Genomic DNA, 27,795 nt, shown 5'->3' with positions numbered 1-27,795 from the left:
CACACACACACACACACACACACACACACACACACACACACACACACCCCTTTTGGCTATAGAAAAATAAATGGCCTAGTGCCCCAGCATCTCTGTGTCCCATTTTTCTAGAGTCCCCCTCTTGCCTGCTTCTGCTCTCCCAGGAAAACTTATGGCTGAAGGTGTTGAAATGACTAATTGGATGGAGACAATTATCTTCCTGCCAGGGACGGCAGAGCTGAGGACGGCTGTGAGTGCCGTCAGTGCACCAGTGTGTGGTCCAAGGCTCTTGGTCCATCCGTGTGTCTACGCCTGCACTTTCCTAGCCCCACCTCAGGCTTCAGAACATGTACTTTAAGCCAAGGTATCCAGACCCTTGGGGTCTCTGTGAAATTCGGCCCAGGCCTCTGTACCAAACTTGGGTGTTAGCAGTTCCTAGAGGCCCTACCTCATGGGGCTGGCATCTTTGGGGCCCTTGTGGGTGTATCCTAGAGAAGAGAAGGATTGTTTCCCAGAAAGGAGGCAGCACCAGGCTGGAAGGAAGGGATCATTAAAAGGTTATGGAACAATCCACAGCTCCTGCTGAGGTGGGCGTGGGGCATGCAGCCCTGGCTGGGCCCTGAGGGGTAGAGCTGTTTCTGCAGGACTAATGGTTTAGGGAACTAATTGTTAGGCAGCCTTGGTCTCCATGGGATATGGTAGGTCTAAGGGTGACTGGGGCCCAGAAGGTGGAAGGGGCCTGCTTCACCTTCCAGGTGGCAGTGTTTCTGCGGAAATAGGCGAACATCCTGGTGAACCAGTTATAGATCTCATTCAAGGTCAGCTGCCTGTCAGGGGTTTCCAGGATGGCCTGCGGGGAAGGAACAAGCAAAGGGACCGTCAGCCTGGGCCTCGAAGGGTCACAGCCCTGGGTTCCCTCCCCCAGTATCTCTCCCTTCTGCCTGGGCCCGAGCTCACCTTGTAAGAAGACCTGCTCAGAAATGTGTGGATAACAAGATGGGTGGTGGCTGGTGGGTCCCCTCAGAGGGACAGGCTGGTTACAGCCCGGCCAAGGATAAAGAGGACAGGAGCCTCCAAGGGCTATGTATTTGTACAAGAAGGATTGGAGCTGCTTCTGGAGAGAAAATGCCTTTAGTACCTGGCCCTGGACCGAGGGTGAAAGCAGTCAGTCCTGTCTTTCTTGGGAGAGACGTCCACGGGGTGGAGGCTGTTTGGAATTTATTCTGATTTTGGCAAAAGGCACCCTAAGCACAGTGTGTGTGAGAGAGAAAGAATGTGTGTGAGGGTGTACATGCCTGTCTGGGTATCAGGGAGGACATATGTGTCCATGTAAGTTCATGCTTGAGTGTGAATACTATGTGAACACTGGTGACATGAAGATCATGGGCTCGAGGGAGGAAGGAGACAGACTAAGAGTGACCCTGAGTCTATCATGGGGGGCTGTGTATGTGGAAATGAGCACATGAATGCCACGGTGGGCGTCAGTAGGAAGAGCAGTGTGTGCACCCCCAGAGACACATAACCCTATGCAGCAGGCTGACAGGGCCCAGCCTGCAGGAGAGCCCCGCATAGCAGAGAGGGAAGACCGCCATGTGAGAGGGAGCGGGACAGCTCCACTGCTTGGCCCCAGGACCTTCCTGGAGGCAGGGGTGTGGCGGGGGCTGGGGGAGCAGCCTGTGTGCCATTCCCCACCCTCCTCCTACCTGCCCTGCTCACCTGGCGGATGAGGGAGGCGTAGGTGAAGGGGGGCCGGACGTCGGCATTCTTGTAGAACTCATGATTCTGGGCCAGCTCTGGGGAGACAGGCAGAGGATGAGGTAGCCAGACATGGGGCTCAGATGGGAAAAACAGCCTCACTCTGCTGTCGCCCTGCAGCCCCCAGCCCACCCTCACCTGAGGAGATGGGGGAGCAGAACTTGTCGCTGCTTCTCCGACGGGCTGGGCCCCCACCATGCAGGGAGGCAGAGCCCAAGCCAGGGGGCCGTAGGGGGGTGACAGGGGCTGCGGCCGAGGTCGGGGGGTGCACGAGACCATCTGGGAACGAGTCTGCTGCAGAGACGGTCACCTTGGAGAATGAGGAGGAGCCGGGGACCGGGTTCAGCTGTGAGCAATGGGGAGGGTACTGAGACCAGTGCCCGAGGGTGGGGGTCCCGAGGCTCCAGGGTCTGTGGAAGGCTCTGGGAGGGGCGGGGAGGGGAGCAGCACTCACTGGCTGGCTGAAGGGCTTGGGTTCCGAGGGCCGCATGTGCAGGTGAGCCATCATGGCCTGCAGCCGCTCACTCTCCTTGGCGAGCTGTGGAGGGTGGCAAAGCAGGAGGTGAGCGGGAGGCTGAATCCTGGAGGCAGTGTTGTCCCACCCCTCCACCTCCAGGCCCTTCAGAAGGCCGCCGGTTCCCACCCCCAGTGGCCTCCTTGCCTCAGCATCCATGCTCCCTCTGTGACCTGCTCCAGGGAGGCCTCAGCAATGCTCTACCCCTCAGGGGCTGCCAGCTCCACGAAGCCTCTCCCTTTCTTCCCTGGACGGCGACCATTTGAGCCCTCCCAGTGCGTCCTGGCTGGAGCTTATCCCTGCCTCTACATGTTGGGGGGCTTCTTCCTACCCACCCACGCGGGGTGGCCACTGTGCCTTGTGCAGTGGCACTTGTGTGTGAGGGCCTCACATACTGAATGCAGATGCAGGAACGGATGAATGGCTCAGACACCCCATTCATAAACTCAATGGGTCTCTCATGACCACCCTCTCACAGCAGGAGGCTCTGCTAGGTGCTGGAGGGAGCAGCACAGAGGAGCTGCCCTGAGTCGCTTCCTGGGAACCCTGTGCTGCCGAGTGTCCCCTCTCAAGTAGCTGGGATACTCCCTTGGGAAAGCCAGGCTGCCTGGGTTCTAATCCCAGCTCTGCCGCTCATAGGCAAGTTACTTTAGCTCTGTGTGCCTGTTTTCTCCATCTGGAAAATGGGGAGAATAATGGTACCCACCACATAAGGTTGTTGAGAGGATTCCTTGAGCTATATAAAGTATTTGGTACAGCACAAAGTAAGTGCTGCATATGTTAGCTGCTAATAATTATTTTTGATGTTTCTATGTAGCGTGAGTCTCTTCTGGACCTCCCAGCAGAGACGCCCCCAACCTTGGTTTACCCCTCAGAATCCAGCTGTCCTCACCTCACAACCATGGTCATTAGGACCTAGAAAGCATAAGATGGTGGCTTTGACCATAGGACCCTTCCATAAGACCCTCCCAACAGAGCCCACCTAGCAAGTCAGTGCTGTGGGTGGGCAGGGGCTGGAGCCCGCCATGTCCCTCCCCAGCATCTTCTGGGCCACACCTGGATCTCCAGCTGCTGCACCACTTGCATCTGTACCCGGCACTGGGCTGTACTCCGGTCATCGAGGGCGTGCTCTGTGTTGAGGTGTCTTCAAGGGGAAGAGAGGAGGAGAGAAAGTTGGCTTCAGTTTCCCTGCTGCCACCATCCTCCCATCCTATCCTCTAATCCCACCCATGGCCTGAAAAGCAGACAGACCAAGAGATACAAAGAAGAGAAAGAGATGGAAAAACGGGGCAATGGAGGAAGGCTTCTGCCTTCTCGTCAGCCTCCTTTGATGTCTTTGCTAAAATCCCAGCTACAGAGAGATCTAATTGCAAATGAACTAATTAAGTAAACCTCTGACGAAGCGTGAAAACAATTTGTTTGACCCTGATGCTGCAAGGGTCTGGGAGACAGCGGAGTTAATCAGTCAGTGACAGAGCCTGGCACGGCTGTGGCAGCTGGCCGCCTGCTGCCAGCCGCCTGTCCACCTCCCGCCCTGCCTGTCTGCGGCCCTCAGCCTGTCACTCGCCATCACTCCCCGGGGCTGAGGCTGGAGGGGAGCTGGGGAGGGTGGGGGGAGGAGAAATGCTTATGTTTGTCCTCTCCTTCTACCCGCACCCTGTGCTGGGGATGGAGTCCGGGGAATGCAGGCCCAGAAGTATAGACAGGGTAGGGAGTGGGTGATCAGGGAGTCCGTGGGGGGCAGAGAAAGAGTGAGGACAGTAGTACAGCTAGTGAGGAGGGCTCCCAGAAGGGGCAAGCTAGTGGGCAGGGTTGGGGGAGGGGCCCTGTGGGGAAAGGCTGCTGGGGAGGCGCTGGGGGTGACACCTACTTGATAAACTGGCCCAGGTCTTCACACAGGGTCTCACAGCCTGGCCACTTGCACTCTCCGTGTCCGTACAGGGGGTGGGAGCCGGGGGTCTCCTCGTGGGAAGAGCTGGGAGGACAGCAAGGAGGTGGCCGATCAGGGACCCTGAAGACCCCAGCCGCCCTATAGTCAGCTGAGCACCAGCTCCCCTGCTGGTGACATTTCTGCCCCAATACAGGTTTCCCAGCGGCCAAGCACCATCTGTACACCCCGGGAGAGGCAGTGGAGAGGGAGTGAACCTCCGGTCCCTGGGATCCACCCCCTCCCTCACAGTCCCCATCACAGGGCCAGCCCTCCGTGGGGTGGGGGGGGGCAGGTCTACCCCCAGGCAGGGCTTTGATGCCCCTCCCAGCCTGGACCCCTGTACCTGTCTCTCCGAGATGTGAGCACAGTGGGCTGTCCGTTGGGCAGAGTATGGTGGGAGAGGGGGGGTGAGACCTTGGGGGGGGCGGCAAACGAGGTAGCGGTGGCGGCCGTGCCAGTGAGGTCCAGCCCCTCCTGCTTGACGCTGTCCTCGGCAGGCTGCCCGGGGGCACCCTCACCCTTCCACAGCTGGGGCAGGTCTGTTGGGCAAACAGCTGCTGTGGGAGAGACAGGGGAGGCTGGCAGGGCCCCACGAACACTCGGCTTTCTACCTGGCCCCAAGAGCAGGGGCTGCCAGTTCTTACATACAGGCAGGGCTGTGGGGTTGGGGCTGGGAGGGGAGGAGTGGCAGGCGCTCACCTTGCGGAAGGGTCTGGAGGGGCCCCGAGGCTTGGTTGGGCTGCAGGCTGACCAGCCCCTGCCTCTGCAGGTTGAGCAGGTGCTGCTGCTGCAACTGTTGCATTTGCAGGAGCTGCTGCTGGAAGGCCAGCTGCTTGTTCCCCAGTGCCTGGTGAGGGGCCCGAGGGGGCGGGCAGAGAGGGGTGCCATCAGCTTCAGGCATGCCATCTGGCCCCCACCCTGCGGCCACCCCCTCCCAGGGCCTGTCAGCCCCTGGAGCTGTCGTTGTGGCGTCTGCAGCTGCGGTGTGTCTGCTCCCGGCCCAGCTTCCATAAGGCTGCATGCCTCCTCGCAGTAAACACACGCATGCACGCACGTACGCACGCGCGCAAACACACACAGCCAGACCCAGACACGCAGCACGACGCCCTCCCTCCTCCCGCCTCCCTCCTTCCGCTGCTTCAGCTCCCTGCACCGCAGCTGTGCACGCCTGGGGGGGCCTCATCACAATGATCGATGAGCCTGTCAGATTCTGGGGGCCACTCCTGCCTGGAGGGCACCCTTCCCACATGCCCGGGGTGCCCCCCTTCTGCTCTGGGGAGGGAGTTTTCTCTGCCCCAGCTCTTTTCCTCTCTTGCTTTTTAGATACAGAGAATCAAGGAGTCTGATGGGACTCGCTGGGACCCAGGCTCGGAGAACAGTCACATCACCACTGCCCAGGCGTCCTGTACTCGCTGGCTCACCCACTCTACCTACCCCCACCCATTCAGTTCTTCACACAGGCACTGACAAGTCAGGCTGTCAGCAAGTCTCTTTTGAGCCCCAGGAGCCAAGCATGTCCTGGGTGGGTTGAGAGGCAGAGATGTCTCTGCCTGCCTGCTGGGGGTGGGAAGCATGGGGTAGGGTGGGGGCTGGCTATTCAATACAGAGACACAGGATAAACTTAGCCTAGAGATTTACCTGCCGATAACACAGCAATTACAAGACTGCTGACGGGGGAGACTGGGGGTGCTGGAGAATTCCTGGGTGTCAGGGCAGCCTTCCGGGAAGAGGAAACTTAGAGCTTGGGGCTGCGGTTGAGCAGCAGGAGAGATTCACAGGTCTGGGACCCAGGGGAGAAGGGCCTCCAGGGCCTGGTATAGAAGCTCCGATGGGGTAGGGGATGTAGGCTGGGGAGCTCTGAGAGGAGACTGAGGGGTGGCTGGGAAAGTCATGACAAGAAGGGGAAGAAGCTGGGGGCAGGCTGAGGTAAGGGGAGGTGGTTTGCTGAAGGACTCAGAGATTCGCAGGACAAGGAGGGGAGGGCTGAGGTGCTGGGTCACAAAGACACAAGGGGACAGGAAGATGGCGCGACCACAAGGCACATAAGCGTGGCCTGGCAGACGCCACACACGGGGGTGACACGTACACACCTGTCTACACCCATGTGCACAGAGACAACAACACGAGGCAAGGACAGAAAGAATGAATGAGGATGAGGGGAGATGGAGACACGTAAGAACCACCATCCCCATTTCCCCCACAATGATCCTTGGTCCCCATCCTCAACCTTTTCTAGATTTTTCTACTATTCCTGCAAGGCAGTTCCCTCCTGACCAGCTCTGGACACCCAGCCTCTGGGCAGGGGGTGAGGGTGGTGGTGGGCCCTGCTACGGCCCCTTACCTCTTTGGGCTGCGGCTTCCCAGCCTGCTGCTGGGTGAGGAGCTGCAGGTGGAGCTGCTCCTGCTGCTTCTTGTAGTACTCCTGCAGCTGGGGGAGTGGGGGAGGGTTACCACTGGCAGGGTACTGCTATCCCCACAACCCCAGCCCTGTCCCATCTGGGCTCCTGGGGGCAGGAGAAGGGAGTTTCCCTAAAACATGGCCTGGCTCTCCGCAGTCAGCCTGGAGGGGCCCTGAGCAGGGTCTGGGTGGGGAGGGAGGGGGCAAGGGATGGAGGAGTTTCATTCCCACAGCTCTGAACCCTCCCTGCTTTTGGTGGATCTCCTGAACAGGTCACAGGGAACAAGGTGCCAGTATGTTCCAGTACTTTGCCCTTCCCTGTTCAGGAGGTAGAAGTGGGGCCAGCATGCAGGGAGGGAGGACGGGGGAGTATTGTGGGGGCAGGGCCGCCATGAGAGATGCCTGACCTTTGACCTCTCCCCACTACCCTAGAGGAATGCAGATCAGTCTGGCCTGAGCGGTCTCTCTGGTTTCTGGGACAGCTTGGGCCCTTAGTGAGGTGTAAACAGGATGGGAGGAGCCAGGCCAGGCAGAGGAGGAGGGACCAGCTGCCCTGGGGCCAGACTCACCTGCTGGAGCATGAGGGCTTGCTGCTGCTGGAGCAAGGCCTGCAGCTGCGGGGGCGACAGGATCTGCTGCATCTGTTGCGGGGTAAGCATCTGTGGCGACATCATGGCCACCGACACAGGCACCTGCAGGATTCGGCCCGTTAGCCCTGTCCCCTGGACCCCACCCCAGGAGGAGGCACCACCCAGGGCTCCACTCTCAGCGTGGCAGAGTGGCTCCCAGGGAGGCTGCCTGGGTTCCAATTCTGGCTCTGCTGCCTGCTGGCTGTCTCTCTCTTCAGACAGTGACTTACCTCCCTGTTGTCTGTTTTCTTTATCTCTAAAATGAAAACAGTGATAGTACCTACCTATTAAGGTCACCATGAGGACTAATCAGTGAATACTTAAAACAAGGCCTGGAACACAGCAAGTGCATATAAGGGTTGGCTATTATCATAGGACGTGCTGTCCTTACAGCAGGAAGATTAGGCTCTAGTGACACTGGTCAGTAGAACCCATGCTTTGGCTGGTTCCCCCAGTAATGGGGGAGGGGCAGCACACCAGGCCACCCATAGTCTCACACAGTCTATTTTGAGACCACTTCCTGCAAGGTGGGCCTGGCTGGGAGGGCAGTCTACAGCATGGGAAGGATTCAAAACACGGCCCACCTTGCACGAGGACCTGCACTTTGTCTCCTCTCACACACCCCGGCACACCTGCCTGGACGGCACACACAGTGGCCGGAGGTGAAGCCCACAGAGCGCTCTTGGTGCCATCCTGGTCCTAATGTGTGTGCGTGTGTGTAGCTATGTCTAGGGTGGGGTGGGAAGAATGGCAGGCAGGGAGTTAGCAGGGCAGGCTTCTGCTCCTAGCTCTGCACTGAGCTGGCTGTGCGACTCTAGCAAGTCACTTGCCCTCTCTTATGTTTCCGTTTCCTCAAACTTAAAACATAAGAGACTGGGCTGTAAGAGATGATTCCTTCTAGGCTGGAACATTCAGGATTCTCAAAGTAGAACGGCTTTCTACCCTCTGCCCTGGGTCAGGCCTCTATAGAAGGCCCAAAGAATCCAGCTATAGGGAAAAGATTCAGAAAAAAGCAATGACATCATTATCTTTCCAGCCCCACCTCCCCTGAACCCCCCAGGCTTGTGCAGTCATGGACGGGCAGGTCTCAGCTGCTATTTTGTCTTATTCCCGTATTAGCAGGACAGGTGCTCTGATGGGGCTGTCTGCCGCCCCCTCCACTCTGTGACCCCATGCATACAGGACTCTTCTCTAATTTCCTCTCTCACTCCTGAGCTGTGGCAGAGTGCCTGGCACACAGTAGGTACTCACTAAGTGTTAGCCCCCCTGAGCTGAAATGCCTTCCCCGGCACCTCAGAGGCCCCTCTGCCAGCCTGGGAGCAGGAAGGGAAGGTTACAGGGCTAGCCCAGTCAGAGAGGAGTGCTGTGCAGGGACTTGTCCTAGGCTGTAACAGGCTAGGTCCTCAGGGGACCCTCCCCCAAGCCTCAGCCTCACCTGTGGGGTAGGGGAGGAGGAGCTGGATCTCTTTTCAATGCCTGGCAGAGGCAGGACTCAGCCTTGAACCACCCCTTAAGCCATGGATTAGGAAATCCCCAGGCAGAGAAGCAACCAGGGAGGTACAGTGAATCCAAGGACATCGGGGAATCCCGTGGCTCCCAACACCTCTCGCTCACCCCATCACTGGCAGCTGTCCCTGCCCCTGGGTTTTACTCCCCTATCCCAGCCCATCTCTATCCACATGGCCCTGGGAGGGGTAACACCTAGCTCTTTAGTCATGGGCATACCATGTGAATGAAGGCTCCAAGGGACCTCTAAGCCAGTGGGGGATGTGCCCTTAGGAGTGTTTTTTGTTCTTTGTTGTTGTTGTTGTTGTTGTTGTTTAACATCATTTTTACCAATGAGGAGACCAGGAAAGTCTGGCAGCCTTAAGTGGCAGGGTTGGGATTTAAGCCCAGGTCTGCGTACTCCATAGCCCCAGGGTTTTCACATCCTATGCTGACTGCCCCACCCCCGGACAGGTCTTGGGAAGGGTTAGGGAGAGAATGTGGAGGTGGGACGTCCGGAGGCTGAGGGGGCTGATGAGGCTGAGATCCCAAAGGCTAACTTCCTACTCTACGGTTGTATCCTAGAAGGACTCTCTGAAAGCCAGGCTGCAGGGGTGGAGGTGGGGGCCTGGGATTGGAGGCAGACAACGGCATAGACCCAACTCCAAAGCCAGCCCCTAAGTCTGTTGTTGGGTGTTCCAGAGGCCGCTGAGGAGGCTGCTCAAAGAAGGTGGGTTTTGCCATCCAAAGACATGGAACAAGTACCACTGTCCTTTCTTTCCTCCTCCCAAGGGGGTGCCCAACAAAGAGAGGCATCCTGGTGCGGGTGAGCTCAGAGCCCTAGATTTCTGGGTCAGGTGACCTTGGTTTTTGTCCCTGATATTTACCAGTCTTGAAATCACCAAGCCTCACTTTCCCTGTCGGCTAACTGGGATTTGGGGCACCTGCCCTCCCTGCATCATTAGCAGATGTTGCTGACTGCTTATTATGTGCCAGGCATGGCACTGGGCTAAGCCCTTTACACGTGTATCTCATGGAATCTTCACGGCAACCCTGTGAGGATGGTGCCATCATCATTAACATCGCACAGATGAGATGGGAAAACTGAGGCCCAGAGAGGTTAAATAACCTGCCCTGACCCTGACCCGGAAGGGACAGTGGGAGCAGGGGTGAAAGTGACTTGTACGCCACTAAATTCTATGTAAACGTGAAAAAAATCACTTTTTAAAACATTTTGGATTTTCCCTTTCCCCTCCTTCTCTGTCTCCTCCCCTGGTGTGCCTTAGGGTGCTGCCAAAGGTCACTGAGGACCAAGGCACTAGGTCACTCATTCTCACTGCTGTGAGAGCTGAACTAGAGACAAACGTGGCCCGCAACAGGAAAGACTGAGACCAGACACTCAGAAGATCTTTCCAGGCACCAGGACTGTGAGTCACTGACAGGCGCATGTGAACAAAGGATGTGGCCTTTCCTTCCTTGGGCCTTTCTTACTTGGAAGCAGGGGAATGGAAGAGATGACCTTGGAGGGCCTACTTGGCACTTGCTTTTCCTGCCACTTGGCTAAGCAGCTGCCTGTGGAGGCTGCTACAGAGATGTGGACGGATTACATGGTGTGCACTCGTCTCGAGGTGGCCCACTGGAGTCACAAAGCGTCTGGGAAGTGGCTGCCGCATGCTGATCTCCTGAGTTGGTTGACCTCATCCACCTCTCCCCGTGCCCCTTGGGGGTCTGAGAACTGAGCTGGAGCTCCTCTGGTGTCCCGGCCGGCCCCTCGCCAGGCTCAGATGCCTCAGGATGGGTGCTCTACAGCTAGAGGGCTCAGCAGGGCCCATGAGTTACCATCTGGAGAGTAGCTGGGCAGCTAAGTGCTAACTTAAGCCCTGGCAGTGTGAGAGCCCTGGGCCAAACGCCGGCAGCTGCCTCCAGCCCCTCCCTCAGGGACCCTGCAACCCACCATGAATACAGTGTGCTCGGCTGGACGGTCTGACTGGAAAGAACAGGGACAGTGCCTGACACACAGGAAGCTTATTTGAGGGCTGAGAGTGGGAACGAATGCAATTTGGTGCCAGGGTCAAGGACCCAAACTGTCTCTTAAGTATGGGGTCCCTGTGAGTGGGGGGCGATGTGGGGAGATCAGGCCAGAGAACTCTCCTGCAAATGACCAGAAGTCCTCAAACTAATTCTGGGCTGCAGCTGCAGCAAGGAAAGATAGCAGTGAGATATAAAGAAGGACTTCTGGAAATGCCAGATGGGGATGGACGAAGCCAAGGCCCCAGCCACCTTTGCCCCCATCATGTCCTCAACTCTCGGCCATCTGTGCCACCTTCTATGATAGGCCTCTCCCTGGTGGTGTCCAGGCCTGGAAGGAGGGCCCCTCACTAGGCTGGAGCTGGAGACCTGATAACAGTTTTGGAAACTCTTCTGAAGCTGGCTCTGGAGGAGAGGGGTGGTGAACGTGGCTGGGAGGTGTGTGGGCAGAAAATCCTGCTGGGGAGCAGAGCAGTGTTCTGTGGGGAGCCCTGGGAAAGGAGCTGCCCTCGATCTCCCTTCATTATCCACTGTACTCAGGCTCAAGATGCACTCTTCTGCTCAGGTGGGGAGCCCAGTCCTTGCTCTCCCCTATCCCCTCACCAGTCTTGAGCTCACAGAAGAGCATTTCAAGGCCCTGGACCCTACTTCAGGACAAGGATCTGACCTCCTTGGAGATAATAAACTTAGGAATAGGGGCAGAAGGCAAGGAAGGTATTCAGGGTTGGAGGAGAAATAGAGGGATCAATATAGGTGGGGAATCCAGGCTCCTTGGGAAGCATGGCTCCATGGCCCCAAGAACCCCCATCTCCCTGAGACCCTGCGAACCATCTGCCCTAGGCTTCTACACCTGGGAAATATTGGCATTATTACCATGCCAAGCACAAGGGATCGTCACAATGCAGAGATTAAAAATGTGAGTTCTACTGGCCCGGCACGATGGCTCATGCCTGTAATCCCAGCACTTTGGGAGGCAGAGGCATGCAGATCACCTGAGGTTGGGGGTTTGAGACCAGCCTGACCAACAAGGAGAAACCCTAAAAATACAACGCTACTAAAACCTACTAAAAATACAACCCTACTAAAAATACAAAATTAGCTGGGTGTGGTGGCGCATGCCTGTAATCCCAGCTACTCGGGAGATTGAGGCTTGAGCTACTTGGGAGATTGAGATTGCTTGAACCCGGGAGGCAGAGGTTGTGGTGAGCTGAAATCGCGCCATTGCACTCCAGCCTGGGCAACAAGAGTGAGACTCCAGCTCAAAAAAAAAAAGTGTGAGTTCTGGAGCTATTGGGTTCAAATCCTCACTATTGGGTTCAAATCCTCTGTCCTTTATTCATTGTATAACTTTGGATAAGTTTCGTAACCTCTCTGGGCCTCAGTTTCCTCATCTGCAAGATGGGGCTAGAATAACACCTCTCCCATAGGACTGTGAGGATAAATGAGATAGCTGTAAAGCGCTTAGTGTCTACACTTCATGGTAAGCACTCTGTAATGTCAGTTGTTAGTTTGGGATGTACTCAGTAAGTATTTGTTGAATGAATGAATCAATCAATCAATGAATTTTTGGAAGTAATGAGACAAGGAGAGAGAAGGCCTGAGAAAAAGATCATTTTACCTGTCTTTTCTGACCCTGAAACCTCTAGGCCTCTCTTATTTTAGAGGGAGGGAGTTTCCTAAGGAAGATTCCATAGTCTCCCTTCAGCTCTCAATTATTTCAGATCTGTGACCCTTAATCCCCAGCTGAGCAGTTCTTCTGGATGTCTTACCCCAGTCCCTCCCACCACCATCAAGCTCCTACCCTCCTACCCCTGGGTCAGCAGCCCCTTTCTGGTTTGGGGGAACGTTTGCTGTTGTCCAGCCTACTCCTTCCTATTCTAAGCTGGGTCCAGGGCGGGCAGGATTCACAGTGGAAGCCCAAGGACCACTTCAAACCCTGGGATTGTATGTGGGGGATCATTAATTTAAAGAGACCCAATCCTGACCAGCATGGGTATGAGAACCTTTTAGATCTCATTCTGATGAGATCTTTCTCTTCCTCTCTTTATTGACTTTCCAGATTGTGTCTTCCCCTCCTCCACCGCAGGCCATGCCCTGATCTTTGCCCAGCTCCTCCCCTTTGAGGGTTGTCTCCTTAGGGTCAAGAATTTTAAAAGAGGGTTACTGTTAAGGCTGCACATCTGTTGGGCACCTTGAACTTTTTCCAAACATAAACTTGTTTTACATAAAACCCAGACTTTGTCAGAGCACTGGAATCTCCGCCCAGGACAAAGCCTGGTCCTGGGTCCTTCTCTGAGCACCCTGCCCCCACCCCACCCTCCTCTTCACTTCCCTCAGCACCCAGCCCCAGACTCCAGAGCACCTCCAGCTCAGGACCAACCATGCTCACCCTTCTTCCCTTAGATAAACTTCCTTTCAAAGCCTGGCTTAATCCCTTCCCCAATTCTGAGCCTCCCTCTGCTAGGGGAAGGGTGGGGGAGGCATGGATCCCGGGCTGCTGGGCAGAGGGGGAGGGGAGCGGCTGCCCAAGTAGTGACCCAACCCGGACTCAGACTGCAATTCTCCCAAGTTCTTTGTGACACAAAAGGTAAACAGAAGGCCTGGCTCCCCCACCACCCCCCCGCCCACCCCCCACAGATCTCCCCTCCCCCAGCCAGCCAGATGGGCTGGCAAGCTGGGGGGAAGGGAGAAGGGGAAAAAAGGGCAGATTGTGCAAAGGAAAACAAAAGAGACAGAGAGACATCAAGAGACAGGAAGCATGGAGAGACTGCGAGAGAGCTGGTGGATGAGGGATAAGGGGGGAGGATAAGGGAAGGGGGGACTTGGTGACGTGACCGCAGCAACAGAGATGGCCTGGGAGGGGCTGAGACCCAGACACAGGAACAGAGAGGGACAGAGGGAGGGACCCACAGGGACGCAGAAACATGAGAAGTGAACGAGAGAGACCCTGAAGGGAAGAGGCAGGGGAGAAGAAACAGTGAGAGAGGTACAAAGAGACAGGGAGAGCTGCAGACAAACTTTGAGTGACAGGGACAAAGAGGCTAAGCTAGCGGAAGGTCTGGCTGATCAGGTGGAGACGAGAGAAAGTGGAAGTCTTTTTGCTCCACCCCTGCAGTGACTGTATTTCCTTTGAAAAGTTGCCCACTTTTTGGTGTTGGAACTGGCAAGAACAGTTCTCCAACGGGTCCTTGCCCTCCCTCTGTGCCAGGCCCACACTCCATCCCAACTCAGAGCCAGCGGGGTGCTCTCTTCCTCACCTGCACAGCAGAGGCAGACTGTTTGCTCTCATTGTTCCCTGGGGAGCTCAGGCCTGAGGCCTGCTGCAGCAGGAACTGCCGGGCCACTTGGAGAGCCTGCAAGACAGGGGCTGAGTCAGCAATGGCCTGGGAGGCTGGGTGGGATCCTGGGATTAGGGAGTGTTTGGGGCAGTAAGGAGAAGGAGTTCAGGGGAAGGTGGAAGGTCTTGGGGGTGAGAGGGTCATGGGTCCATAAGGCCTTGGGGTAAGGGCAGTAGGAGTCACTGAGAAGGGCTGTTGGGGTTCAGGGATCAGAGCCTCTACAGACTCAGCCTGGGACCCAGTGAAGTTTTGCTAGGACTCAATGGGGACAGCAAATGGAAGGGCCCATGGTCAAAAAGGGACTCTTAGAGGAAAATAAAGGGGGTGGACTCAGGGCATTAGTAAATCAGTACTATTTGTTGAGCATCTACTATGGGTCAGGCACTATACAGGCAGGAGCTTATTTAATCTTCCTCTGTAAGGCTGTGAGGTAGGGGTTATTGCCCCATTTTGCAGATGAGGAAACTGAGTCTCCAGGAGATTAAGTAACTTACCCAAGATCATACAGCTAGGCGGCATCAGAGCCAAGATTTGAGCCCAGGAAGCCTGGCTTCAAGGCCAACTGCCTTACTGGGTGGTCAGCCTGGGGGCTAAAAAGTAGCATTCACTGTGGAGCCAGAGCACACAGTTGGGAGGATGAGGGAAGAGCCCTGGGGTCAGTGGCACAAGGTCTGAGTACCATGTGACTTTCTGAGTTCAAGGATTGTACATGCATGCTGCTGGAGGAATTAGATCAAGTTCTAAAAGGTATACTATCAGCAGAGATGCATGGACCATTGTGCTGTGGGCTTGGTGGCCACAGTGGCTTAGAGTGAACTGAGCCAGAGGGGTCATAGGAGTGGGAGGCATATGGAGATTGCTGGAGAAATCACTCTAGTGGGTCAGTATGACAGTCAAGGAGTAGGAGGGGCCTGGAAGGTAAACTGATGGGCAGTGAGACGTCTGGTAGGAGTGAGAGGTCAGGAGGGCCCAGGAAATTATCTATGAGGCCAGTCAAGCCCTCTATGTCCTCACTCTGCTTCAGTGGGAGGTCTGAAGGCAAGTTCTGAATCCACATTTCAGGAGCACAAAACTTATCTGCTTCCAGATTGCTCAAGACCCCCTTGGGAGCCAGTGCAGGTGTGTCTAAGCCCTTGACGCAGGGCTCCAACCTTAGGCAGTCCTGGGTTTGAATCCCAGCTGTGCGGCCTGCCAGCTACGACCTTGGGCAAGTTATTCCAGTTCTCTGCACTTCGGTCTCCTTATCTGCAAAACTGTGAAACTACCCATCTCCAAATTACTAGGGGGATTAAAGGACCAATGTTTGGCATCCAGTTGGCATTCAGGAAGTATTCACTCCCTTCAACTCTCATTAATCACTCAACAATTCTCCACTTCACCTCCTCCAGCCTCTCCCCAACATAGCCTCGTGCCCTGCGCACTTATTAGACGAAATGTGCCTGCTTGTGGCTCACTCTCACATCTGTCCACACACGCACTTGTTTTTTCCGTATGGGCCCCTATTCTCCTACCCCACCATAAGCACCTTCAAGGCAAAACCTTTTTTTTTTTTTTTTTTTTTTTTTTTTTGAGACGGAGTCTTGCTCTGTCGCCCAGGCTGGAGTGCAGTGGCGCAATCTCGGCTCACTGCAAGCTCCGCCTCCCGGGTTCATGCCATTCTCCTGCCTCAGCCTCTCCGAGTAGCTGGGACTACAGGCGCCAGCCACCACGCCCGGCTAATTTTTTTGTATTTTTAGTAGAGACGGGGTTTCACTGTGGTCTCGATCTCCTGACCTCGTGATCCACTCGCCTCGGCCTCCCAAAGTGCTGGGATTACAAGCATGAGCCACGGCGCCCGGCCAAGGCAAAACCTTTTAAGGTGGGATATGGCTGCACCACCCGTTGCTCAACAAGCAAAGAGAGTGACCACTGTGTACCAAGCATGTACACACAACCACCTTCGCGTCCATTCATCATCAGTGTGAACAGCCGAGCCTCCTGAGGCTTTAAATCTAGTTTTCTCTAGGATGGCAACTAAATATGCACTGGCCTATTGACGGGAAGGTGTCCTGCAGCAAACCGGGAGCTGCAGGTGTGCTCCTCACAGGCCACCCCCACCCCATCTCCTTCCCTGGATGTCACACCCAGAGAAGTGCCCTGGGCTTCCAGAGGGGGACAGGATGTTTCTCCTCTTCCAGATTCACTTCAGAAAGCAGAAATCTGACCTTTCTAAGTCGAAAGACTCTGCGGAAAGAGGAGGAAGGGTGAGGGGGTTGTGGGTGAGGAAGGGCAGGGAGTCAGGTGCTCATGAGGAAGGAGCCCCTGCCTCTGCTACCTTTTGCTTTTACAAACCCCTCCAGGTCTACTGACAAGTGCTCTTTGTCCTCCAAAGGTGGAGGTAGAGTAGGGTTGAGGGCGTACAGGGGTCAGAGGCCAGGGGACAAGGGTAGGGGAAGAAGATGGCTCAGAGGGGCTGGCCAGCCCAGGCGACCCAAAAGGGACACTGGTTGGGGTGGGGAGATGACGCACTCCAGATCCCTGGGGGACAGGAGGAAACAGCAGGGAGGGGCTTCTGGGGGAAGTTGGGGGCAGAGTCCTGCTCAGTCTCCTGGGGTGGGGTAGGGGGTGGCCAGGGGAGTTGAATTCACTCCCCACTGACTCTCTTACTTTGTGGTCCCCTGGAGCATGAAATTACATGATTTACAGGAAAAAAATGGCAAGGCCTTGCAGTCTCATTCCTGAGACCTCCCCCTCCCTGTGACAGGCCCTTCCTCCCCCCACACCCCCTACCCACAACCCCTTTCCTTCTTCCTGCCAAGGCCAGGCCAGATGAGAGCCAGGTAAGACCTTAGGTCTGGCCAAGGCTCCCCTCCCTCAGCTTCCCACCATTCCTTCTCATACATAGGTCCTCACTCACCACTCCTCTCACATCTATGAAGTACCTGCTGCATGCCAGGGACCAGGCTAGGGGCTGGGGATACAGAGAAATAGAACATGGCCTCTGCCCCCCCCAGGGCTCACAGCTCAGGTTCTGTGAGGATAGCCTCTAATAATAAAGAATGATAGGCCGGGCGCAGTGGCTCATGCCTGTAATCCCAGCACTTTGGGAAGCCAAGGCAGGAGGATCATGAGGTCAGGAGATCAAGACAATCCTGGCTAACACGGTGAAACCCCGTCTCTACTAAAAATATAAAAAATTAGCCAGGCGTGGTGGCAGGAGCCTGTAGTCCCAGCTACTCGGGAGGCTGAGGCAGAAGGATGGCATGAACCTGGGAGGCGGAGCTTGCAGTGAGCCGAGGTGGCACCACAGCACTCCAGCCTGGCAAAAGAGCGAGACTCCGTCTCAAAAAACAAAACAAAACAAAAAACAAGACAAAAAACGAATGATAAGAAACTAGTCAGCCTGAAGTGGGGGTGAGTGCCAGGGCTCAGAGAAGGCTTCTACCTGGGGAAGTCTGGAAAGGCTTCCTAGAGGTGGTGGCAGCACTAACTGGAGTCTTGCCATCTGAAGGGCGAGTTGACATGGTGAATGAGGAGGGTCACATCTACCACGCTGCTGCACCAGATGTGTTCACACTGCCTGCTGGCACTGCGGCCTGGAGATCACTGGACTGCCCACCTCCGAGAGACATGGGAAATAACGGGTCCTAACTCCAGCAGATCCCCAGCCCCACTTTCTTTGAATATGCCAACCAGAGTGGGGCCTCCTTGAAAGCACAGATGTTGTCAACTGTAGCTGTGAACCCCCATCTCCAACCACCAGCACACAGCAGACATGCGATACCCACTCACAAAACTCATTTTAGTCTAGGCTGAATATGGGGGGCTGGCAAAGGCTGACATTAGCTGAACAGCTAACATTTGCCTTGCAGTTTTCAAAGCACTTTTTCAAACATTTAATTGAAGCTTCACAACATTGAGCTAAGTGGAGCAGGTATTGATGTCCCTGTTTTACAGACAAGGAAACTGAGGCCTGAGGTTCCACAGCTAGGAAGTGGGAGAGTCCAAACACCTCTGACTGCTCAGGGCTTACCCCACTGAGGGGTCTCCATGATCCCATGCACAGTCCAGCGAGGCCTTCAAATCTGCCTTCCCCCAATCTGCATGTGTTCAGCCCTACAGTGAGAAGGGGAAGTGAAGATGGTGGAGGTGGAGGAAGAAGACCAAGAAAGGAAACTCCAGGGAAAAAGTGGGCTCAGTTTCCCTTCCCTAAGGACAAGAGATACCCAAACACAGCCCTGGGTGAGAAAGGTGTTCAGATACCCACACCAGGAAGAAGCCATTATGGAAAACCTAGGGAAGGAGGAAGAGGGGGCTTAGGCAGAGTGGAAAACTGGGAGCCATTTGGCCTCTCAAACCTCATTTTTTTCCTCCTTCTGCCCCTTGGACTGAAAACCAAATGTCCAGCTCTGTGGTTTGGGGATGATGTCCAGTTTTCCTCTATGGGAGGTGTACTGTCCATTCATGCGTGGACTTCAAGAGAGATGTGGATCCAAGTTCTGGCTCCACCATATACTGGGTAACCTTGGGCAAGTCACCATCTCTTTGAGCCTCCGTTTCTTCCTCTGCAAAACTGGAACAACCCCATACTTTCTTCACGGGGTTCCTGGGAACAGCACGTGGGACTGTGCACATGGAGTACTTAGCACACTGCCAGGCACCCAGTAGGTCCTGGATGAACACTATTATGATGATTCACCAGCAGCTCCTGGTCATTTGCCTGGTGCCACCTGGAAGGCCTTGCTAACCAAACCCTCTTCCAGCCCAGCCCCCATTCCCCCTCAAGCTTAAGAACTCAGTCTCGCTAATGAAGCTGAACTCTCCTCCCCCCATCCCCCATTCAGAAGTCATTAGCAGGATCTCCGCAATTAGGAACAAATGGCTTATAACGGATGGCATCCAGGGAGGGCGGTTGGGATGGTGGAGAATGAAGCTGTAGCTTTGAGGGCAACAGGGAGCTACTATGAATAGAAAAACAAGTCTTGGTGCTGTGGGGTCTCTCTCTCCCCTCCAGGATAAGACCACACTCCCATTTCTGGTTCTGAGAATTCGGGGTTGGTTGGGGGGGAGGGGTGGAAGAGGGGTCATTCTCTCTCAGGAAGCCAGGTGCGGGGCTATTTACCAGCCCTTTCAGCAGGCTGCAGGATCCCAGATCTGTGTTGGGGTGCCAGCCTTATTCTCTGTGTGTGTGGGAGGGCAGGGACGTGATCATCAGGGAGACAAGCTTGAAGGGCTGTTGAGAATGAGAAGTCGAAGGGCTTGGGCCACAGCCCCTGGAGAGCTGCAAGTGTTAGAGGGTATCTAGTCCAGTATTTTTCAAATTGCTGCTCATGGCCCAGTAGTGGGTCATAATATCAATTTAGTGGGTCAAAAAATAGGTATTTTCTAGTTCACTGATAGATTGAGAAACAGAGATCCAGAGATGGGCAATGATTTGCCCAGTGGGACACAGCGGCAAAAGCAGAACCTGAATGTACCAGACCTGAAACTGGGCTCTGCACAGGGAAGAGAAACCAAGCGCTGGCTGGGCAGGATGGAGGAGGTACTAGCAAATTCTGGTTTGATGTGGATTGTGGTGAGGGGCAGCCAAAACAAACAAACTCCAAACTTCCTTTGTCTGCCTCTGGCTGGTTTTGGCAAAACTGGGATTCAGTCTTATCTAAATTGTCTCCATAATTAATTTTCACTGGGAACTGGCTGGATTTAGGAAAAGAAGGGACTAGAAGGGTATTTGAGGGTGCTGGCCCACCTCGCCCCATTCCGAGCCGGAAAAGCATCCCCAGGAAAGCCTATTTATTACCTTTACCTCCAGAGACACAGCATGACTATTAATTTAACAATTTAATGAGTGGTTATTAAGCCCCACAGGGCACTCACAGTGTCCTCAGTACTGGGGACTCAGCATCTTTGCTTTAACGGTGCTCACGTTCTAATGGGCTGAGACAGACACTACACAAAGAGACATGCAAACTCTGAGTTGGTGGCGAGTGTCCCACAGAGGCTGGCTGGCTCTAGGGTGTGTGGCCAGGGAAGGCCTCTCTGAGGAGACACAACATCAGGAGGAGGCAACTCTTCCAAGGGAGAGAATCTGAGATGGAGGGAACAGATGGTGCAAGGGCCCTGCTGTGGGAAAAGCTGGGTGCATTATGAATTGAAAAGCCAGTGTGGCCAAGAGAAGAGTGGCCTGAGAAGATGTCCCAGAGGTGTGCAGGGGCCAGATTGCACAGGGACAATGATTTTTTATTTCATTATACACCTGAAAAATCGCTGAAGGATTTTGAGTAGGAAGTGATACAGTCTTTCAGGGTAGATACTTACTGCTGGTAAACAATGGATGCCTAATAAGCACTCACTGGTTCAAAGTAAAGCAAGAATATCGCTTCATCTAACCCTCAAAATGCAACTCCTCAGGGACCAGAGGGTGGAAGAAAGGGGTACAAGAAGGAAGAGTTAGCGATTAGTGGTCCTGACCACTGAGGGAACTGACCTGGCGGGGAGGAAAGTTCTCGACCAGCCAGGCTTTGTCCTCCAGCAAAGAGACATAAAAATGAAATTACACAGAGAAGGGGGACAAGGAAGGTGGGGAGAGGAGACCATAAAACCCCTGAAGTTATTCTGCACCTTTTTCCCTTGGAAAAAAAAGCTTTTTGGAAAAGGCTGTAAATTTTTTTTACACCAACCTCGTAAAAATGACATCGGCACATTCTCAAATTAGAACCATTAAAATGAAAACCAGCAATGCACAGACACAGACAGGCCCACGTCGGTGGGAGACGACTCACATCCTGGGTGTACAGCCCCGGTTTCAGGACCCCTTCCCTACCAAGTGCCTTGAAAATGCCTCCTCTCTACAAGGAACTAGTCTCTGGCCTCAGAGAGATGAGAATTTACAGCTGAACTCAACAGCGTGGATGAGGAACTGCGATCCTTCAAAAGGCTCCTTCATTCTCTTCATTCCCCGCACTGCTGCTCTCAAACTCAGGCAGGCTTTGCACCAGCTGTGCCCGGCCTCTGCCTGCTTCTAGCAATGATGCAGGGCTCATCCAGCTCCTGCAGCCAAAACCAGCTCTGCAGGGTGTCATGAGGGGGAGAGTCCTCAGCGCCTGGAAGGAACTCTCTGACCTCCAGCAAGGAGGTGAAATCACCAAGGTGGTGGTGGGTGGCCGAGTGGCAGTGATGCAGAAGTTCCCGTGATCATTTTCCTCATTCTTGGTGGCATTGGAGGTGGCTACCAGACATACATCCCTCCCACCAGTATCTGTGGAGTTCTCTGGAAGTGGGTCTGTGCTGGGGTCTGGGTTCTGAGCCGCTTCACTCTAGCTACCACTGCAGTGTAGAGTTGGAGTGGGGGCAATGGTGGTGGGGGATGCAGTTCTCTTCCTGAAGATTCCTACTGGGCCTTCTCAGAATAAAGGTGCTCCCCCAGGGGAAAAGCCAGCTCTCCCACTGAGGGTTCCAGGCCAAGTTCTGCCCTGATGAGGTGACCCTAGGATGCAGCCTTCCCCCCTTCAATCCTCAAGATAAACCCTTTCTCAGAAGGAACATTCATCTCCCTTCCCCAAATTCTCCTCTGTATCCCCAGTTCTAATCAGCAGGGACAAGAATTCTGCCATGAAGGGGAGGTGAGGGAGGGAAGAAGAGGGATTTCAGAATTCCATATTAGGAGGGAAGCTGGGGGCTCTCCTGCCGGTAGAGTGGGCTGGCTCCTTTTAGTCCCAAGAAAGCAGGGGTCTGCAGATCCCTCCTCCAGGCCCCAGCCCCGCCCTCTGCCCTCCTAGCACTACTCCCTCCTAGGGGAATTTTCCAACATAGGAAACAGGGCGGTCTTTGGCTCTCAGGGACCTGGGAGGGGTACAACAAGGGGGATGGTTAAGGCCCTCTCCCGGCCACAGCACTCCCCAGCTCCTCCCACTTCCCACCTCCCACCTGCCCTTCTCTCACTGTGTCAGGCCAAGGAGGAAAGGGCAGTTTTCTGAGTGTTCCCCAGCAGCTGGTATGAACTGGTGTGATGTCCCTAAGCCTCCCCTCTGGAGAGTGCAGGCCCCAAATCTCCCTCCATGCCATGGTTCCTCCATGGGAGGGGCTCATTCTCCAGAAGAAAAAGGAGAATGCAGAAGGTGTGGGACCAGACAGGAAACAATAGAATCTGGGGCACATAGCCAGCAGTCCTGAAGAGAAATGGGCCCTGGACCTGCAGACCAAAGACAACTGTTGACTGCGTGCGTGTGTGTGTGTGTGTGTGTGTGTGTGTGTGTGTGTGTGTCAGGGGGTGGTGGGGGGCAAATTCACCCTCTGAATCCTCCCCTTCCCCCGCTGTCATCCCTCTAAGTAGCTTGGGCAGAGGAGGGCCAGATGGGGGAGGAAAAGGAAAGAAAAGTCTCTCCCATTCTTCTTATCCCCTCCCCCAACTGCCTGACATCCCCCCATCTCTTTGAAGGGGGGTGAGTTAAAAGCCCATTAATGTGCAGAGCCCCCCAACCCTTTTGAATCTCCTCACAGGATGTGAACGGGGTGGGATTTGGCCCAGTTGCCACGGCAACTGCAGTGGGAGTTCCCAGACGCTAGGCAACCCTCCCATGACCCTCGCTGACCTGTCACCCCCGCAACCCATGGACAATGGGAGTGCGCGCTCCAGAGGCCCAGGACGCCTTTCAGCTCGGCCTCAGCACCGCCGCCAGCGGCTCTGCCTGCCTCCACCCCACCGGCTCGGCCCTCCTGGCCCCAACTTGGCCAGCGCACCCAGACCAGCCCCCAAGACCTCCCCTCCCAAAATCTGCCACACACTTCTCCTAGGCTTCATGGCCCCTATCAGAGAGAGTCCTAAGGGTATTTGTGGGGTCCCTGAGAAAATCCCCACACTGGGAACATTTTCATACAAGTGAAATCAGATTAGGATAAAACACAAGGGCAACTTTCAAACAAAAGAGCCATCCCATAGGGTAAAAATGCAGGGAGGGACACCGCGGTAGAAGCATTTGCCTTGGCAAGGGAGGGGACGGATGGGCCGCGGGTGTGTCTACGGTCTAGGGTATACTTTAACAGCAGCTGGGGATCACCAATGCCAGCTGGCCGCCACGGTGCCCAGTGCAAAATAAGACTGAAGGGGCCGGGCGCGGTGGCTCACGCTTGTAATCCTAGCACTTTGGGAGGCCGAGGCGGGTGGATCACGAGGTCAGGAGATCGAGACCAAGGTGAAACCCCGTCTCTACTAAAAATACAAAAAATTAGCCGGGCGTGGTGGCGGGCGCCTGTAGTCCCAGCTACTCGGAGAGGCTGAGGCAGGAGAATGGCGTGAACCCGGGAGGTGGAGCTTGCAGTGAGCCGAGATCGCGCCACTGCACTCCAGCCTGGGTGAGAGAGCGAGACTCCGTCTCAAAAAAAAAAAAAAAAAGACTGAAGGTGTGTTTGCAGCTTGACTGACTGCTCCAGAGCCTACCGTACTTCCTGCACCTTCTCCTCAGGGTAGACAGATTCCCCATAGGGCATAAGACTGCAGACTTGGTGAAAGCCCCAAAGACAGCGTGGAGGTGGTATGGCTCTGTCACTCACCAATGACCAGGCTGGGATGAAGGAGGTGGAAGCTGGGGCCTTGAGGGCTGAAATGGGGCAGCCAGCCAAGGACCCTCTCCCTCTAGTCAGACCTGGCCTGGCAGCCAAGCCAGGTCACCCCCCAGCCTCTGTTTAAACAAGCTCCCAGCCTGCTCGTTGCATGGAAACAAGCGCCTGCTCTTGTTCCAAAGTGACGTGGCCGCCCTCTTCAGCACTGTTTGTTTCAGCCTAAAGTCCTGTCACAGGCCTGACTTCTGACTCGCCCTGTTTATCTCTCTCCTCTCTGTCAACTCATTACTCCCAAAGGCCAGGATTGCATTTCCAGGGCTTGTTTACTGAGAGCAAAGGGACAAGGACCAACAGACAGACAAAGGCAGAGGAGCTTGGAGAGCCACAGAGGGTACGAGGAGAATGGGACCAGCGTGTGGTCCACAGACCCTCTCCTGCCCCACTTCCTATCGAGTTTGCAGATGGCACTGGAGTGGCTACTTAGGGCCAGTGGGCAGCATTGCTTTTCTATCACAGCAGCACCCTTTCAGGTTGGAAATGAAATGCTCTCATTTACCGATCAACAGACACTTCCTTAGCACCCACTATGCTTGAGGCCTCGCTGCCTCCATTTCCCACAGTGACTGTGTGATGGAGAAGCAGCAAAGGGGCAGGTGTGCTGAGCCCTGAACTAGGAACTGGGAGAGTGAGGTCTACACAGCCTTTATTGTGCCATCTTGACAAGTCATTGCCTACCTCTGGCTGTCTCATCTGTGAAATTGGAATAATAATATCCACCTTGCAGGGATGGTGAGATAACGACATAGCATATGTGAAGACCCCAACGCACCAAAGAGACGAAAGGCATTGGTTTGTCCTCTAAGTCCTTTCAGGTTGGGGTTGAGAAGGAGCAGGAACCCAAAGGGCCAGGCTCTCTTTCCCGCACTTGTTTATCCTACAAGTGGGAACATTTGTTGTTGGGGACCAGAAAATGTTACCCTTGAAGCTCCCCCAAAAGCCTCGTTCACACACTCAGGGTAGAGGAATAGCCCATGGACTATTTCATTTTAATTGGAAATCTTGTAATTTTGATTTTGCAAGGTTCTTTTCATAGTTTGGAGCCAACAAAACCTTTTTTAAGTCTCAAATATGTTCCTTGGCCCTGGGCACTCTGCCCATACTGAGCCCAAATGGATAAAACAGCCCTCTGCCTGCCTCCAACTCCCCACCCCAGTTTATTTGTGAAACAGATATAGGATTTTCCAGGACTGTGGGATATTCCCCAAAACAAACAGGAATAACTGGAATGTGGAATATAGATGGGAAAACATGGCTCATGTGCAACGCAGAACCAAGAAACCTGATCAGTACAGACAGTTCTGTCTTTCCCCACCCCAAACATTTCCCCAGTTATCCAGAGAACTGTGTTCGTTCTTCATTTTCAGAAATTTTTTAAAAGAAACTTTCCAGTTTCAGTACTCCCCAACCCCTACCACATTTAAAATTTTTCATAACTGTCTGCACAGTCACAGAGATGGAACAGCTGGCCATACAAAATGGGTGGCCTTGGAGATTTCTCGTGGGGTGTGTTTTGCTATTATGTTGGTAAAGGGTAGGATATTGCCCTTTAACCTTCTGTCCCCAGCAAACGGCACAGACTCTGTGGGTCTCTTCCCCAGGGAACCTGCTTAGGAAGGCTTGGGAGATGCCAGCAAACTCCTGAAGAATATCTCCCTAGGGAAGGGAGTCAGGCCCTTCCCTGCTCCAGTCTCCACTGCTGGCAAGAGAAAGTGATTTTTGAAGTCCTCCGTTCCACTCACATCCACACGGACAAGTGAGCTGCACGTGTTGCACACCCAAATTGCACCTGATCCTAACAACTCTGTACTTTAGGTGCTAAGGAGGCCAGGGCTCAGGCAGGCTCATGACTTGGTCAAGGTCATGCCACTGGTTAAGGGGCTGGCTGGGACTTAAACCAGGTTTCTTCAATTCCTGCTTTAGCGCTGGCTGACCAGCTCTGTGCAGGGGAGTCAGGCTTCTGATGGTGTTGCTTCCAGTCTGACTGGCTCCAAGGAATATGATGGGAAAAGGCCCCTTAGGGGTTATGAAGTTGGGCTGTGGGAGAAGGAGTGCAGAGTCCCAGGGTGAACTTGGGAGAGACAGCAGGGCCACGGAGGAGCACATGAGGGCACTGTGGTACATACATGTGTGCACGCATGAGGCAGGAGTGGAGTACTGAGCAGGGAGGTACACGCAGAGCCCTGCTTCTCCATGTTCCTAGCATACCCCCACCCCCGCCCTGCCCAACGGCCGGCACCACCAGCAGTGATTCCAGGAGCAGAGTCAAATCAGAGAAAGAGAATCCCAAGGCCAGGGCTGTTGGCTGGGCAGGTTCTCCTCAACTTGTTAAGCATGACTCTCCCTTTTTCCCTGGTGGGACCAGGACATGAGGCCCCTGCTCTGTCATCACCCAACCAGATCTAGACCCATCCTAGTGCCTCTAGATCCTCAGAGAGGCTGGTCTTAAACTCCCAAACTCTGCACTTTAAGGTGGAAGAGGAAATAGAAGACACAGACAGGGGTTCCCAGTTTGAGCCCTAAAAATGGAGGCCTGTCTTTGCCTACCTCTCTTGGCCTTTACCCAGCTGCCTGGGCCTCTCTTCACTGCTTGAAATGGAGGCCCAGGCTGACTTGGAGGCAGAGAATGTTTTCCAACAGAAATAATGTGAAGATCCCCCTGTGTGCACAGCACCCTCTTAACCCTGTTCATTTAGCCAGTTTCCTAGCCAGTGTGCAGGTGAAGAGTGGCGTGCCCACCAATCCAACATCCCAATCTCAAGCCTGCTGCCCAGGTGTGTGTCTGTCTCTTCTTACTGGCATTTCTAGGACAGTTTCAAGCTTCATGATCTCAGACCTCCGAGTCCCACTTCTCTCTCTTGAAAATGCTGTGGTAGCCCAGGCTCAAGGTGGCCACCAGAAGGGGTGGGTGGACAGGGAGTCCTTGGAAGCTGGACTGTCTTAAGAATGGTAAAGTGAGGCTGCTTGGCAGGGAGTGGCGCTCCAGCAGCCAGGATGAAGTAGAATGCGGCCTAGTGCCCCCTCTCCCACTCCCAGATACCCCAAGGCGCACCAGCTCCTACCTGTTGCTGCTGGAAGTGCAGCAGCTCCGCGGGGCTCATCTCACCATTGCTGTCTGCACCTGTGGTCACTTCCCTGCCTGTGCCACTTGCAGTTGTCCCTGTGGCCCCGCCGCTGCTGCCATCGGCTTGCCCAGAGAGGCTGCCCACACCATTCTGACCAGATGGAGCCGACCTGATTGTCTCCGAGGCAGATTCCACCATCATGTCGCTCTAGCGGTACCTGGAGGAGGAAGAGAGACACAGAGGAGAAGCTGAGGCTGAAGGCTGAAAGGGCAGTGACTGCTGACCCCCAAAAACATAACCATCGCCACAGGAGTAGCTGGGCATCTACTCCTCTTCAACTTCCCAGAGGCTGCTCCTGGGATGCCTGATGGAGTGTGGCTCCTCCCGATGTCCCCCCAGGTGAGGGGTGGCTCCACACCCCCAACCATGTTTTCTTGACTTCTAGGAGACCTCGTGCTGGGGTGGGGAAGGGAGGAGACAAAGCCCTTGCACTGCTCCTCTGGGTGAGGATTTTTTGCCCCAGTTGAGGTTTTGCACTGTTTATAATAATGACATGAAGAAGGGCTTTTTAAGGTTTTTGTTTGTTTGTTTGTTTTTGAGACAGAGTCTTGCTCTGTTGCCCAGGCCGGAGTGCAGTGGTGCGATCTCGGCTCACTGCAGCCTCCGCCTCCCGAGTTTGAGCGATTCTTCTACCTCAGCCTCCTGAGTAGCTAGGATTACAGGCTCCTGCCACCATGACCAGCTAAATTTTTGTGTGTGTATTTTTAGTAGAGAAGGGGTTTCACCATGTCGGCCAGGCTGGTCTCGAACTCCTGACCTCAGGTGATCTGCCTGCCTCAGCCTCCCAAAATGCTGCGATTATAGGCATGAGCCACAGTGCCCAGCCCCCATCTGGGTCTTCAACCTACACCAACAAAGCAAAGACAAAAGTTATTCACTAGGAACCTACCATATTACTGCCTTCCTACCCCCACCTGAAATGGACTTTGTGTTTGCTCCCATCCCAGGGCAAACGACCTTCCCCAGGCCACAGAAGGTCCAGAGCAACAATTATTCTTCTACAAAAAAGGCTGCCACTTG

The 27,795-nt window shown here is 54.6% G+C and overlaps 1 protein-coding gene across 6 annotated transcripts in view; it reads right to left on the bottom strand.

Annotated features, from left to right (window-relative positions):
* Positions 1 to 27,795, bottom strand: part of FOXP4 (forkhead box P4) — a 54,088-nt gene that overhangs the window by 7,853 nt on the left and 18,440 nt on the right. Inside the window, exons 2-13 of one of the 6 annotated variants that reach the window (XM_032140746.2) lie at positions 26,713 to 26,932; positions 13,976 to 14,071; positions 7,146 to 7,268; positions 6,520 to 6,606; positions 4,878 to 5,025; positions 4,522 to 4,735; positions 4,119 to 4,223; positions 3,305 to 3,392; positions 2,189 to 2,272; positions 1,873 to 2,080; positions 1,696 to 1,772; positions 728 to 829 (exon numbers count right to left, since the gene is read on the bottom strand). In XM_032140746.2, the coding sequence (XP_031996637.1) occupies positions 728 to 829; positions 1,696 to 1,772; positions 1,873 to 2,080; positions 2,189 to 2,272; positions 3,305 to 3,392; positions 4,119 to 4,223; positions 4,522 to 4,735; positions 4,878 to 5,025; positions 6,520 to 6,606; positions 7,146 to 7,268; positions 13,976 to 14,071; positions 26,713 to 26,916 (1,536 nt within the window). In that variant the 5' untranslated portion in view covers positions 26,917 to 26,932. Of the gene's footprint in view, positions 1 to 727; positions 830 to 1,695; positions 1,773 to 1,872; positions 2,081 to 2,188; positions 2,273 to 3,304; positions 3,393 to 4,118; positions 4,224 to 4,521; positions 4,736 to 4,877; positions 5,026 to 6,519; positions 6,607 to 7,145; positions 7,269 to 13,975; positions 14,072 to 18,068; positions 18,111 to 21,976; positions 21,997 to 26,712; positions 26,933 to 27,795 lie in introns of those variants that run through there. The other 5 variants (XM_032140748.2, XM_058432442.1, XM_032140749.2 and 2 more) reach the window with 5 other exon arrangements.

Source organism: Hylobates moloch, unplaced genomic scaffold (assembly GCF_009828535.3).
Source record: "Hylobates moloch isolate HMO894 unplaced genomic scaffold, HMol_V3 SCAFFOLD_20, whole genome shotgun sequence".
Lineage (NCBI taxonomy): Eukaryota > Metazoa > Chordata > Mammalia > Primates > Hylobatidae > Hylobates > Hylobates moloch.
The sequence above is the reverse complement of the archived record's forward strand: the minus strand, read 5'-3'. Positions and strand labels throughout refer to the sequence as shown.